Here is a 16,239-nt window from a genome sequence, read left to right on the forward strand (position 1 = left end):
GCTGCCCAGAAGTTAAGTAGCGACTTTGTTCACAGCCTTACTCCCCTGGACCACTCTTTCATACCTTCTCTTTCTGTAAAATATACACATCTTGCCCCATCCTCACTCTCAACTGATGAGCTTCTTATTTCACTGAAAAAAAAATATATATCAATCAGTTGAAAGGGAACTTCTACTTGGCCCCATCACTACAGCTACTACTTCAGTGTGAGGATAGCAAAATGGAAATATAGGTTTGATTTTCATCTGCAACATGTGAACCTGTCTAGACAGAAAACAAACGTAAAGATTGTAATAGTCATCATAGCTAGTGACTCTGGTGGTGATAATTATTTAGTACAGTTTTTTGAATATATAGATATATCACTTATTACCATAAACTGTGTTAACAGTGACTTAAATATACACTGTGGTCTGGCATCAGGAGCTTGTGGGGCTCTGGATCCAGCCCTCCATTCAAGAGCCTCTGCTACGAGCCCCCACATTTCAGCCAGCGGGAGTTCATCCCCGTGTGGTGGGCAGTGCCTGTGGCCTGTGATGTGTCGGACTTGCATATCCCGGGTGAGTCAATCACCCAGTGCTGGGAGATCCCTACCTGCATGCATGCCACTGCCTCATTGAGGGCAGGCACAGCATCTTCCAGATCTTCCTGGCTCTTGGACTGGGCCCAGTGGCCGCCCTGCAAAGATGCTTACCTTGAAAAACCAGTGGGCGGAGGTGGCACCTACTCTGCCAGTCACTTTGATGGGATCCCGTGCAACATGTACCCACCATCTCAGGGGACCTAGCAACACACACCAGTTCTGTTTCATTATGGACCATGCCTTCTGCCTGCTGAAGACAGGAGCATCCTTGCCCTACTGCAACCTCACTCCCAGAGAAGCTGGCGAAGTCCAGGTACTCAGACATCACCACCAAATTCAAGGAGACGCAGGTGGACACCCTGCTGGAGGCTGGCTTCCACCGGGAGGACACCTACACACAGGTTGCGGCCGACTGCCTCAGTGAGCCTTGTGGAAAATGATCACGCCCTTGGACACCAAGCACTAAAGCCACCGGGCCCAGCTGCTCAACTGCCCACACAGCCCTGGGGACCCCAGGCTTCAGGTACAGCCAAACCCCATGCCCCCACTAGGCACCTTTGTGACCAGGAGTGCAGGCTCTGGCCTCTCAGCCCAGGTCCAGACCCACACCAGCTGCGCAAGGTCAGTAAGCTTCCCTAACCTTTTCTCTGCACCTGGATTATCACTACCTTCCTCCCAGGGTCTTGAAGGTGAAATATACATTATATATATATATATATATACACACACACATTATATATACATATATGTAATATAATTGTATATGTGTATTATATATATGTGTGTGTGTATGCATCTGTATACACATAACTCAGGCAATTCCCACTTTTCTAAAGCATTTACCTTTCTATAAACATGCAGTTATTTTTCTCATCTTCAGAAAGTCCAGTGCTTATGTCATTTCTCCCTCCAACTCCTGCACCATTTCTTGATCCTTCATTTTAGCAAAACTTCTTAAAATCTTTGTTATACTCACTGTCGCCATTTCAGCTCCCTTATTCTCTCTTAAATCCACTTAAAAGCCACTCTGGCTTGCTTGCTCCTCACCACTCCATAAGGTCTTCTCTTTTCGGGTTCCCTAAACAGCACTGAGTGTTAAACCCAATGGGCAGTTCTTAGTTCTCATTGTAAATTCCTGATGTCCCTCCCGTCTCACTTGCAGTAGTCATTCTGAGTGTATTTCCTGGATTTATTCTATTTTCTCCACTTTCTTGATGTTAATTTGTCCCAAAGATTTACCCTAGGCCTCCTCTTCTGTCGGCATGCTCATTCTGTTGGTGATCTTAGTGAGTTTTATAACTTTAAATAAAATCTATATGTTGCTACCTCACCAAATTTAGGTCTCCAGTGGAACTCCTCTAAACACTAGATGTATTTATTTGACTGACTTCCTACCTGGTACATCCAATTGAATGTCTAATCCCAAACATGTGTCCTGTCCTTCTCCCCCTAACCTGTTTGATTTTTAAACTTTGCAGTCTTATTTGATGGCAATTCCATCCTTCTAGTTGAGCACCTTCTCTCATGTTTCACATTCAATCTATCACAATTTCCTTGGCTCCACTTTCACAATATATCCAGAATAAAAATTACTTCTCACTAGTTACATTGTCCCCACCCCATTCCACGCTATCCTTATCTCTCACTTATTATACAAACCTACTAACTGGTTCTTACCTGCCTCCTTACTTCCTTTCAGTCAACTCAACATAGCAGCCCGAAGAATTTTGTTTTTAATGATAGTCTAGATTAATCTATCTCTCAAACGTTCCCAGCAACTCCTCCTCTCATTCAAGGTAAATAAACATCACCATCCTTATTGAGGCATATTAAGGACTTACATGCTCTGCACCCATTCCTTCTTGTCATTGATACTGTGTCATGCAACTTCTGTAAAAGCATATTCAATGTGAATGGTGCCCCCTGGAGTTGTTCAGTAAAGAACTTGCAGCAGTGAGGCCTCTTGACATCACCTCTTGCTACTCTCCCCCTTTGCTCATGCTGTTCCAAATATAATTGAGTTCTTATTCTTCCTCAAAAATACCTGATGGGCTTTCAACTCAGAGCAATGTACGCGTGTACTGTCCCCTCTGCCTGGAATGATCTTCCCCAAGTTATCTGTATGGCTTAATCTCTCACAACTTTAGACCTGGACTCAAAATACTACCTTCTTCATGAGACCCTCAGTGAATCATCTATTTATTATAATGTTGCCACCCATACCCTTTGTTTCCTCTTCATTTCTCTGCTGTGTTTTATCTCCACAGCTCTTGTGCTTAGCTGTTCAGTCATGTCTGACTCTTAGCAGTGCTATGGACTGTAGCCTGCCAGACTCTTCTGTCTATGGGATTCTCCAGGCAAAAATACTAGAGTGAGTTGCCGTGCCCTCCTCCAGGGCATCTTCCCAACCCAGAGATTGAACTCAGGTCTCCTGCCTGCAGGTGGATTCTTTACCATTTGAGCTACCAGGGAAGCTCTTAGCTCCTTCTAATATAATGTTTATGCTCTGTGTGTAGTAAGTTGCTTCAATCATGTCCAACTCTTTGAGGCCCTATGGACTGTAGCCTGCCAGGCTCCTCTGTCCATGGGTGGAGAATACTGGAGTGGCTTGCCATGCCTTCCCGTAGGGGATCTTCCCAACCCAGGGACTGAACTCACATCTCTTATGTATCTTGCATTGGCAGGCAGTTTCTTTAGCTTAGCACCACCTTGGAAACCCTAATATAATATACACTTTACCAACTGTAATGTTGTTTATGATCTTGTTCTTACCCCACTAAAATATAAGCTTCCTGCTGGCAGAGATTTATATTTGCTCATTGCTATATCCTCTGTAACTAAAATGGCTCTAATACATAATAATAAATAATAAATAGATGTTGAATAATTAGCAATAAAGTGGGAATTCTGAGCACAAAAAGTTAGCAGTGAAAGTGCCTAATCAACTACATTTTATACAGTGTGAATGAAGACTTACTTAGTTTTCCTGTTAGTCATCTTTAAGCAGCTAAGTAGATCTTTAGCAGGTCAAGAATACTAAAGAGATGTGTCTCAATTGCTCAAAATAGCTCACTTAGAGTTGGAAATTTCACACTATAGAAGCAGTGCCATTGCTGTGCTATTTCTTTTTCAAAAGAAAAATCCATTTGTAACACAGAGCTCTCCAGAGATTTGTCACCATTTACTAGGCTTCGCTCCAAAAAGTGTCAGGACTGACCCAGCCAATTTCCAGGGTCATGCAGCCATTGCTTTTATCACTTATGAAAACAGAAGACAATCTCAGTACCCAAAACACAGTGCAAAATCAATGACCCTAGACTCATTCTCAAAGTTGACAATGTGATTCCAAGTCCTTATTAAAAGGAAAAATAGATAATGAGATCTGTTTTCTTGGGCACTAGTGTCACTCCCTAGAAGTTGTGTAATTAGGAGGACAAATCAATCATTTAAGTTCGAAAGGGTATTGTTAAATGCATTGTCTCTTTACTATGAGTATATTCATTTATGCTTTACACGTATATTCATTTATGTAATCATCATTTCATTTATTTTTCTTCTATATTCATTTATTAAATATATGTGATGAATTTGTTTAATACAAATTTTTATTTGCTATTTTCTTTAAAAAATATTTATAAAACAAGCATGCTGCTAGGAGTGGGCATATTAAACCATCCTAAAATGTGTTAGGTCTGGTTTCATAATAACAGGGAAAAATGCCTTTTGTCTGACTCTTCTCCTCTCTGTATCAGGACCTCCATCTATTGTTCAGGTTTCTCTTCAGCTATTGTGATTGATCTAGGGAATGTCTCTGGTATGTCCATGAATCCAGATCTCCCAACTGCCGTTTTTCTCCTTTTCTCCTCTGACTCTCTATGGTGTGCCAGGTCTTCTAAAAAGTACCTACCAATGATTGACCACAGAATTGTTCTTTCTAGCTCTTGTGTTGTGCCTGCAGATCTTTTGGCCCACATATTAGGATGTGGTTATCTTATGAAGGGGTATTCCTTTACATGCTGGCACAAAGGTGCTTGTAAGTCGTCAACATTAATACATTAGGCAATGTTATTTCTTTTTTTTTTTAAACTTTACATAATTGTATTAGTTTTGCCAAATATCAAAATTAATCCGCCACAGGTATACATGTGTTCCCCATCCTGAACCCTCCTCCCTTCCCATACCATCCCTCTGGGTCGTCCCAGTGCACTAGCCCCAAGCATGCAGTATCGTGCATCGAACCTGGACTGGCATCTCGTTTCATACATGATATTTTACATGTTTCAGTGCCATTCTCCCAAATCTTCCCACCCTCTCCCTCTCCCACAGAGTCCATTAGACTGTTCTATACATCAGTGTCTCTTTTGCTGTCTCGTACACAGGGTTATTGTTACCATCTTTCTAAATTCCATATATATGCGTTAGTATACTGTATTGGTGTTTTTCCTTCTGGCTTACTTCACTCTGTATAATAGGCTCCAGTTTCATCCACCTCATTAGGACTGATTCAAATGTATTCTTTTTAATGGCTGAGTAATACTCCATTGTGTATATGTACCACTGCTTTCTTATCCATTCATCTGCTGATGGGCATCTAGGTTGCTTCCATGTCCTGGCTATTATAAACAGTGCAGCGATGAACATTGGAGTACACGTGTCTCTTTCCCTTCTGGTTTCCTCAGTGTGTATGCCCAGCAGTGGGATTGCTGGGTCATAAGGCAGTTCTGTTTCCAGTTTTTTAAGGAATCTCCACACTGTTCTCCATAGTGGCTGTACTAGTTTGCATTCCCACCAACAGTGTAAGAGGGTTCCCTTTTCTCCACACCCTCTCCAGCATTTATTATTTGTAGACTTTTGGATCTCAGCCATTCTGACTGGTGTGAAATGGTACCTCATAGTGGTTTTGATTTGTATTTCTCTGATAATGAGTGATGTTGAGCATCTTTTCATGTGTTTGTTAGCCATCTGTATGTCTTCTTTGGAGAAATGTCTATTTAGTTCTTTGGCCCATTTTTTGATTGGGTCATTTATTTTTCTGGCCTTGAGCTGTAGGAGTTGCTTGTATATTTTTGAGATTAGTTGTTTGTCAGTTGCTTCATTTGCTATTATTTTCTCCCATTCTGAAGGCTGTCTTTTCACCTTGCTAATGGTTTCCTTTGATGTGCAGAAGCTTTTAAGGTTAATTAGGTCCCATTTGTTTATTTTTGCTTTTATTTCCAATATCCTGGGAGGTGGGTCATAGAGGATCCTGCTGTGATGTATGTCAGAGAGTGTTCACGCGCCGTGAGAGGGGGCAGACCCAGTGTGGCTGAGGCAATGTTATTTCAATGCAATTGATTCACCTTCTCTTGTTATGATATGGTTTCACCATGAGTTGACCTTTGACATTTATTATTTAAGACTGATCGCATGTCAGTCAGTCTGGTGGCCTCAGCCTGCAGTGGTATAACTCAGGGTGTCAGTTCTGGCCAAACATTAAGGTCAGGTTTAGGTGGTGAGGGCATCTAGCCACAAGTCCAGTCGTCAGTGACACAGCCCTGACTCATCAGCTTTGCAGAAGAGACTTCCCGCAAAGACTGAAGGTACTGAAACAAGTAAAGTGCTTATTAGAATGAAAAGAGAACAGTTATTTGTGAACAGGCACAGAGGCAGGCTCAGAGACCGAGTCACACCCTTGTGGTGGTTTGAATCACTTTTATGGGGCATTTCTTCCAGGTTTCCTTTGACCAATCATTTTGATTTGCCTGATTCTGAGTCTATATTTGGTATATCTCAGGAACCTCACATGTGTGTACTTAGGTCTTAACCAAGATGGATTCTAATGAAGAGGCATATGGGTAGTTGACATCACTTATCATGAGGTGACACTCCCTCCCTTTTTTACCTCCAAGGAGCCTTTCTGCACATGTGTAATCCAGGAGGTCCCCTTGACTTCAAGAATGAGGATTATGTGGTCTTTTATCTCTTATCTGGGCAGGGCCCAGCCTCGTCCAGCATCCTGCTTTTATAGAGTTTCTGCTATTATGGAGATTTTGTCCACAGGGGAGAAACTGTTCAGCCTAGGGCCCATCTATTGCCTGCCTCATGACTAGTCTCCTAGTTATTTTCTCTGTACACTAATCACTGGCTGATCAACATAAGATTTAATGTTTTTGTTGTTCAGTTGCTAAGTCGTATCTGATTCTTTTGAGACCCTATGGGCTATAGCCCACCAGGCTCCTCTGTCTATGAGATTTCCCAAGCAAGAGTACTGGAGTAGGTTGCCATGCCCTCTTCCAGGGGATCTTCCTGACCCAGGGACCAGACTTGCACCTCCTGCCTTGGCAGGCTGATTCTTTACCATTGAGCCAGCAGGGAAGCCCAGGAATTAATAGTCATATATGATAGTAACCAGCTAGACAAATAAATGTTTCTCGTGTATTAATGAATTTTCTTGAAGATAAACCATGCAGTACTTTAGCAAACTCTATCCTTGGTTTTCCTAGAATTCAAGCCACTGACATCTCACCTGAACCCCTTAAACCTTTTCTATTTATTAGAAAGGGGAAAGACCACCTGTATCAGTCAGATTTCCGTGACAGAAACAGAAGCCATTTGGAGCTTTTTTAAACAAAGAGAATTTTTATTCAGCTATTCAAGATTCAAGTACTTCCAAAACTTTGGAAAGGCTGATGGAGCAGATTCTAGGCTGTACTCCTCCTCTGGGACTTGCAGAGCCAGACAGAACTGGCTCCCTAGGGGAGCAATCGTTTCTAAAGTTGCTACTGGAGCTCTGACAGAAGTATAAGTTTTCACTGCTCCCCTGCAAATGGGCACCAAATTCTGCTTCAGAAAGGATCTTCCATACCAGCAACAGGAGCCAGGAGCTGCCAGGCTTTAGCATCTGCCCGCCTACTGCCTTCTGACATCTTTTCTAAGTACTTCTGGTTGACTGAAACTTGTTTGCATCAAAAATGATAGCTGCAGAGTTTCGGAAGTGTATAATTTTGCTTTATAACCCTTCCAAGTAAAAATAGTGGTAGGAGTTCTGATTCAGAAATATATTTATATTAAAATCAGTTCCCTATTGTCAGTAAAGTGCTTCTAGTCATTACCTGGGAGTGGGGAGAGAGGGTCACAGTAGTAGTAACTGAGTAGAAAAGCAGAAGCAATGAATTTAGAGGACTTGGATACGATTCTAGCTCTGACATTTGTAAACATGAGCAAGTTATTTGCCTTCCCTGAGCCTCAGTTTCCATATGTGATAATAACATCCAGGCTACCTTACAGGGAAATTATGAGGAGAATGCTAGACATGAATGTAAAAACACTTCATAAATATCAGATACTAAGTAGTTACAAGCAGATATGATCAGTAGGAAGGACTAATGAAAAGTTAAATGAGATCATGTCCATTACTGTTAGGTGTTTGGTGCTAAATATATTTTATTTTATTCTAGTTTTTGAAAACTGATGACCCTCTTTTTTAATGGTCTATAAATTACCCCATTATCTCATTTTCAAGTCAACTGGGAATTTAACATAAATGGAAAATTAGATCAAGTTAAGTTCCCAATCATTATTTGTGATGCCGTGTCATATTATGATATCATAGAACTCCTAGATCCTTTAAAAGACATGGTTTTAATAAATAATATAAAATAATTTACTCTGTCATTTTTATTTCTAATTTTGTAATCTCAAATGTTTCCTATATTCACATTAGAAAATATTTTAAATTTTGAAATTTTTGTGATCTTGTGAAAATATATTTAGTTCACTTTTTAGTTGACCAAGTCACTGTGAAGTATATTTTAAGCTCTAGACAGTAAAGAATGAAGGTTTCTACAGCAAGCCCCTTGATAACAGAAAAAAGAGTTACTAGGGAATTACTTTTCATTTTCTGTTATCATTTAGATGGAAAAAGTATAAACCCATAATTATCTAGTGTGATTTAGTATTTTGATTGAGCTCCAGTTGTCAGTGTGATAAGATGACTTTATGAGCAGTAGAACATTAAGCCCCCAGAAATCAATAGATATAATAAAATCCTTTTACTGTCCCTTCCTTCCTACTCACCAAATCAATTGCTTTTTACCTTCTAATTTTTTTCATGAAAGTTCTACAATTCATTTTACTACCTGTCAAAAGTGAAATGTCTTTTTTTTTTTTTGCTGAATAGATAAATGTTTAATATTTCAATTCTTTCATGATTTTATTTTCTATCTCTTTGCTTCTAGAAGATTCACATACTTATCTAGTGTTCTGAGCCCAAAATTTGGAATAAAGTATTGAAGTGAAAGTGAAAGTTGCTCAGTTGTGTCCGACTCTTTGCGACCACATGGACTCTACAGTCCATGGAATTCTCCAGGGAAGAATATTGGAGTGGGTAGCCTTTCCCTTCTCCAGGGGATCTTCCCAACACAGGGATCGAATCCAGGTCTCCCTCATTGTGGGCGGATTCTTTACCAGCTGAGCCACAGGGGAAGCCCAAGAATACTGGAGTGGATCAGATCTTCCCAACACAGGAACTGAACCAGTGTCTCTTGCGTTGCAGGCGGATTCTTTACCAGCTGTGCTACTAGAAGTGATACAAATGAGGACTAACAAAGTGATTGGTAAAGATGTTAGAATTCATGCGTTGTTGACTTTGTTATTCTTTTAATCATGGAACAAGACTAATACAAAACCATATGAATCACTTGAAAGAATAATAAGAATATAACAGGTTGTCACCCCTTTCTTTGTAAATCAGAACTACTTCTCTCTGCACCAGTTACACAACTCCTATTCACCAGACAGAGAGATTTGAACACACTTGATCTTAGACTTCTCTCATGAGAAACTTTATCTGTATGTCATACCCAGCTCATTCACATTTTGACTGCTGCATGATACTGATCCTCAGAAGGCTTTGGGACCATTCACTGAGCAACATGGAACTAACCAGAGAGATCTAAGGCTTTTCCCAGTACATGTTCCCCAGTGAGTGTCAGCATAAAAGTAGTTACCTTTTCCTTCTGGTAGTTTCCTAGCATATTTATAACTGGACTTTGCCAACCTTACTTTATATTGAAAACATAAGCTCCTGGAAGAAGTATTTTTCTTCTGCATACACAAAGAAATGAATTTTCCTCAGTACCTAGCCAAAGACTCCAGCTCATTTTACAGCATTGATTTCATAATTCAGTTTTTCTATGGAGCCATTTATTGTAATAGATGTTGGAAAACACATACTCCTAGTGAAAGAGAGGTGAATCTGGCTGTACAGTGAGGGCCAGACTGTGAAAGGAAGAATGAAGACTTGTTTAGGGCCTATCTTCTGAACTGAATGTGGCATTGACTTAGGCATTGTAGACACATGATCCATTCACTACTTGCTTATTATGCCAGACTGAATTCTTTCCCTGCTCTGTGTATCATATAATAGAAAATATATGTGGCAATTGTCAAGTCAACACTTTTTTTGTGTTCTGTTTTTTGATTCAGTCAGCCTTCATGTATTACTGAATATTGTCATCTATACCCTCAATTGATGAGATCCAACCCTTCAAGGCGTCTTTATAAAGCAGATAAGCATTAAAAGGGAGAAATACAAAGAAGCAGAAATTAGAAGACTACAGGTCGATATCATGTAGTTTACAATGTAATACCATCCTTCTACAATTTTCTCCTATTATTGTTTTAAATTTATCCTTCTTTCCTTTAGAGTTCACTGTTTACCCAAGAGAAGCATCTCATAGTAAACAGTAGGTTTTATAAAAATAAACTGAGCTGCTAAGATCTAAAACCAATCTTCACTTTTCCTTTACCCACTGTATCCACAACATCACTGACTCTCATATGGCATTTTTTCGTAGGCTTTTAATCTGACCACCAACAATCTAGGTTAGGTCCTCACGTTCCCTCTAAACGGTACCATCACAATAGCTTTGTAATGCACAGGCTTAATTCACATCTTCCTCACTTCTGGTTCATCTTCGCATGTGTCACCATATCCTGCTTCCTAAGACATAGAGCAGTCACGATCCTCCATGATCACAGAGCTTCCTTGTCTATGCCATTCAAATACATTAATTCCCAATCCCTGATGTTAACAGTAAAAGCTCATCACATTATTGTACGTACTTACCTTTTTGGTTGTCTTCAACATCATAGACACACACCCTACATTGTACTATTCATCTCTTAGTTGGGCAACTTACACACATGCCATTTTTTTGTTGTTGTTCTTTTCTGAGGAAGGGCCATGTCCTCTTCCTATCTTCCTCCCAAACTTTCTGTATTCAAAATTCAGAATTAATCTTAGCATCCCAGCTGACAAAGAACCTGTCTGCTAATTCAGGAGATACAGTTTCAGTCCTTGGGTCAGGAGGATCCACTGGAGTAGGAAATGGCAACCTACTCCAATATTCTTGCCTGGAAAATTCCATGGAGAGAGAAATTCGGCAGGCTACAGTTCATGGGTTTGCAAATAGTCGGACATGACTGAGCAACATGCCCAACGAATTTACTACAATTATCATAAGATCATGAGTTACTGAAGGACAAAAATGCCATCCTATTAGTTTTTATGTATTTCATCCTTCTCATAGAATTCAGTATATCCTAAATAGGTATTTGTGGAAATGATTTTAATTAAATTCAACTGACCACATGGCATATGATGTTATTCTGGCTTTCTTTTAGGAACATGGAATACCTATCAACATGGGCTATGCAGTGGCACCACATCACTCAGGGGTCTACCCAGTTCATATTCAGCTGTATGCAGCTTGGAAGAAGGTCTGGGGTATTCAGGTCACCAGCACTGAAGAGTATCCGCATTTGAAACCTGCACGATACCGAAAGGGCTTCATTCACAATAGCATCATGGTGAGCATGTATTGTTGTGTGTATCAAAGGCTCTCAGTACCTACATGTGGAATGAAGACAAAATCTAACTTCCAAAAAACTCGTTTACATGAGTATCATAAATCCCTTGCACACCATGATGGTCACACATTAATACACTGCTTGGCTATAGACTTGCTTCTTAAGCTGTGGGGTAGTTTTGGCAAATTCGAGACAAGCTCAAAATGTTGGAAGCAGGTTTCATGTAGGTCATCCCCTGCAGTTTCTGGATTTGTCTATGGACCTTATACTTCTGGAGAGTTTCTCTAGGTCCATTTGTTTGGCTGGTTCTATTTAGAGTTTTCTAGGCAAAATGTAGGTTCGTAAATCAAGAAAACACCTCTCAAATCACTACACTATCAACAGACAGAATCTAACAAGTAGTATCCAAGAGCTAAATTTATCCACTCAGTTTATTTTCAGTTTCAGACACTGGAGAATATCTTAGGATAGCAGTTTTTCATTGTTTTCTTCCTAGCATATTATAAAAATGAAGGTATATATTTTATTTTCAAATATATTAACTGAAAAATAACAATTTGATGGAAGGATGATGCATATGTTCCTATAAATGAAAATAAAACCAAAAGTATATCAGATGGGAATTTATAATTATTCATGAGAATGAAAAAAATTGTCTTGTTTTGCTTTGTGATAAAATAGCTCATCTTAAAACATCCATCCCCACATCCAGTGCCTTAGGTCATGTTCTCATCACTGGTTGCCAAGATCATAGGAAAGGTTTACAACTCTTCTCCCTCCTTTAAATATTTACACCTTTTCAACCCATTATTCAGGTTACTACTAGAATCATCTGCCTATCTATCTTTCCACCCAATAAGTATCTAAAACCAAAGAATAATAGCACGCATGTTAACAGAGATAATACTTAACATTCATTAATCATAAAACTTTAATTTGTTTATTGTAAATTGGTACTAGAGGACCTAAAGAAGCCTCAGATTTAATAGATCTATTGAAAATGCAACTAAAGGTATTGATGTCCATAGAAATCCAGCAGATATTAAAAGTTTTACCCTGATACAAATGCAGATCAGAGTGAAAGCAGTTTTCCCTTAATTGAGTAGTGTGACCATTTGCTATATTATTAAATAGAAACATTCCTTTAAGTCAGCACTATGTATTTTCATTTACCTTGGTTTTAATAAAACCTGTTATGAAAATTAAGCAAAGAATAAATAGTTATTCTGTGCAATTGAATACATGTCCTCAACCCCATTAGATTATAAGTGGTTTATTATTCAATACAAAGTTTTTGGAATAAAATTACCTATTCACTTTCTCTGTTGAACATTCTGAGTTACAACAGAATTAAGCACAAGACATGCCAGAAGCAATCATTAGATAATTTGACTATTACTGGGATTAAAACTTTAATTCAGAGTAGTAAAAACAAAACAGAGTGGTGAGGCTGATGAAAACTCATTGTTTTGAGGACTCTGAGATGTAAGTACATGTAAACTGTATTTCAGGATCAAGGGGAAAAGCGATCTAATACCATGAAAAATGTAACCTTGGAGAATCTCTATATTTGAATTAGGTTAACCCTAAGAAGCCTTTTTTTTTTTTTTTTTAACCAATTCTGTAATATAACTCAGCTGGTAGGTGAAATTTGTAGGCATGAATGAAAATGTTGTAACATATATGTCCTATGACTTTGGGCAGCTGTCTTAATATTTACATAATTACATCAGTGTCAACTCTTGATTACAGTAAGATTTTGGCTTTATCCACTGGGAAACTCCAATAGGAATGATAATATGCAGACTCTGAAGTCATGACACAGCAATGGAACTTTTAATTAAGTCATGTCAATATGCTGCTTTTTCTTTTTTCTCAGGTCCTCCCTCGACAGACCTGTGGGTTGTTCACACACACTATTTTCTACAAAGAGTATCCAGGAGGCCCCCAAGAACTGGATAAAAGTATCAGAGGAGGTGAACTTTTCCTCACAATCCTTCTAAACCCAGTAAGTATCCTATTTATGCTTTTCACAATAATTTCAGACTTTTCAAATATATGTTTCATTTTGTTTCCGTTGTCAACCTTCTCACAAGAGAGTAGATGGTAAATACTAGAGAGAAATTAGACTATATCTCCAAATTATTAAATTTCCTTAATAAATGTCAATCAAGAAAAGTACAGATTTGTTAGGATCCATGTGTTGACTATAACAATTAAATGTAAGCTAATATCTCAGTGTTGGCTCTTATACTTGAATTGTAGTAAAGACATATATACAGTTGTCTAGCAAGAGATACCAATTCAAGTGGGTTCGATCTCTTGGTCTGGAAGAAACTCAGGAGAAGGAAATGGCAACCCACTCCATTATTATTGCCAGGAAAATTCTAAGGACAGAGGAACCTGGCGGGCTACAGTCCATGGGGTCACAAAGAGACATGACTAAGTACATCCAAAAACATTCACAATATAGTGGTGTGTATTTTGTCTGTAAATTGAATCTGCTTCTAGCTCAAGTAGTAGTATGTCTATCAGTAGACATACATATTGCCATCTCTAAAAATGATCACAATGAAAAGCTGCATTGAAAATACATGATGTTTGTATTTAGTTCCTCACTTACGTCTGAGACTTTGTCACCCCATGGACTGTAGCACTCCAGGCTCCTCTGCCCATATAAATTCCAGCCAAGAATACTGGAGTGGGTTGCCATTTCCTTCTATATAAAAATACATAACTATGCATTATCTTTAAATACTAGGGTCATCTGAGGCTTCTTTTTAAAATATTCGTTAATTTTATTTGGAATCAAAGCTAGAAAATTTGTCCCTTTTAGTTGTGCCCTTTGATTATTCAGAGTTTTTCAATTTGATTTCCAGTTATATGTGGAAAAGTATAGCAATATGGGAATATATTGTCACTAGATAATGTTGCAATTACTTCAGCTTTTTCCATTTTTTCCCTTAAGGATTCCATTTCTGAGGTTTTAGAGAGGCATGTCCTTTTTTTTACATCCCATTGCACACAAGAAAATGTGAAATAGTGAGTTGTATGCTGTGTCTAACTTGTTTGGGTAAGAAATTTTCACACTGAGAGAAAATGATTCATGCTTTAAACAAAACTATGTTTCACTTGTCTCTGTTGAAGCTCCAGGTATGTTTAAATAAATTTAGATCATGTATATGCTATTTATAACCCATGAAGAAAGGAAATAAAAACCTAGCTTGTGTATAGATGAAAACTTGTAAATTGGATTGAAGGGGTTGAGAAATGGGGGCAAAAATGCATGTTGTCATTCAGTCACTAAGTTGTGTCTGACTCTTTGAGACTCGAGACTACAGCACTCCAGGCTTCCCTGTTCTTCACCATCTACCAGAGTCTGCTCAGATTCATGTCCATTGAGTTGGTGATGCTATCTGTTGCCCTCTTCTTTACCCTTCAGTGTTTCTCAGAATCAGGATCTTTTCTAATGAGTTGGCTCTTCCCATCAGGTGACCAAAATATTAGAACTTCAACTTCAGCATCTGTCCTTCACTGAACATTCAGGGTTGATTTCCTTTAGGATTGACTGGTTTGATTGCCTTGCAGTCCAAGGGACTCTGAAGAATCTTCTCTAACATCACAGTTTAAAAGCATCAATTCTTTGGCACTCAGCCTTCTTTATGGTCCAACTCTCACATCCATATATGACTACTGGAACCACCATAGCTTTGACTAGACGGACCTTTGTGGACAAAGTGATGTCTCTGCTTTTTAATACCCTATCTAGATTTGTCACAGCTTTCCTTCCAAGGAGCAAGCATCTTTTAATTTCATGACTGAAGTCACTGTATGCTGTGATTTTGGAGCACAAGAAAATAAAATCTGATACTGCTTCCACTTTTTATTCTTCTATTTGCCGTGTATGATTGGGCAAGATGCCATGATCTTTGCTTTCTGAATGTTATAAGTTTTAAGCCAGCTTTTTCACCCTCCTCTTTAATCTTCATCAAGAGCTTCTTTAGTTTTTGTCACTTTCTGCAGGTAAAGTGGTATCATCTGCATATCTGAGGTTGTTGATATTTCTCCTGGCAAACTTGATTCCAGATTGTGAGTTATCCAGCCTGGCATTTCATATGATGTGCTCTGCATAGAAATTAAATAAGCAAGGTGACGATATACAGCCTTGGTGTACTCTTTTCCCAACTTGGAAACAGTCAGTTGTTCCATGTCCAATTCGAACTGTTGCTTCTTGACCCACATACATGTTTCGCAGGAGGCAGGTAGGGCGGTCTGGTATTCCCATCTCTTTAAGACTTTTCCAGTTTGTTGTGATCCACACAATCAGAGGCTTTAGCATAGTCAATGAAGCAGTTGTTGTTGTTGCTAAGTCGCTTCAGTCGTGTCCGACTCTGTGCGACCCCATAGACGGCAGCCCACCAAGCTTCTCCATCCATGGGATTCTCCAGGCAAGAACACTGGAGTGGGTTGCCTTTTCCTTCTCCAATGCATGAAAGTGAAAAGTGAAAGTCAAGTCGTTCAGTCGTGTCTGACTCTTCGAGACCCCATAGACAGCAGCCCATCAGGATTCTCTGGAGTGGGTTGCCTTTTCCTTCTCCAATGCATGAAAGTGAAAAGTGAAAGTAAAGTCGCTCAGTTGTGTCCAACTCTTAGCGACCCCATGGACTGCAGCCTACCAGGCTCCTCCGTCCATGGGATTTTCCAGGCAAGAGTACTGGAGTGGGGTGCCATTGCCTTCTCTGAGTGAAGCAGTAGTAGATGCTTTTCTCTGAAATTCCCTTGCTTTCTGTATGATGCAATGAAT

General features: G+C 39.3%; 1 protein-coding gene across 1 annotated transcript in view; it reads left to right on the top strand.

Moving 5' to 3' along the window:
- The first annotated feature begins 11,207 nt into the window (after positions 1–11,207).
- LOC133250034 (bifunctional heparan sulfate N-deacetylase/N-sulfotransferase 4-like) overlaps positions 11,208–16,239 on the top strand; it is a 103,374-nt gene continuing 98,342 nt past the window's right edge. Inside the window, exons 1-2 of the mRNA XM_061421205.1 lie at positions 11,208–11,435; positions 13,315–13,541. Coding sequence (XP_061277189.1) covers positions 11,271–11,435; positions 13,315–13,541 — 392 coding nt within the window. The 5' untranslated portion in view covers positions 11,208–11,270. The remainder of the gene's footprint in view (positions 11,436–13,314; positions 13,542–16,239) is intronic.

This window comes from Bos javanicus, chromosome 6 (assembly GCF_032452875.1).
Source record: "Bos javanicus breed banteng chromosome 6, ARS-OSU_banteng_1.0, whole genome shotgun sequence".
Classification (NCBI taxonomy): Eukaryota; Metazoa; Chordata; class Mammalia; order Artiodactyla; family Bovidae; genus Bos; species Bos javanicus.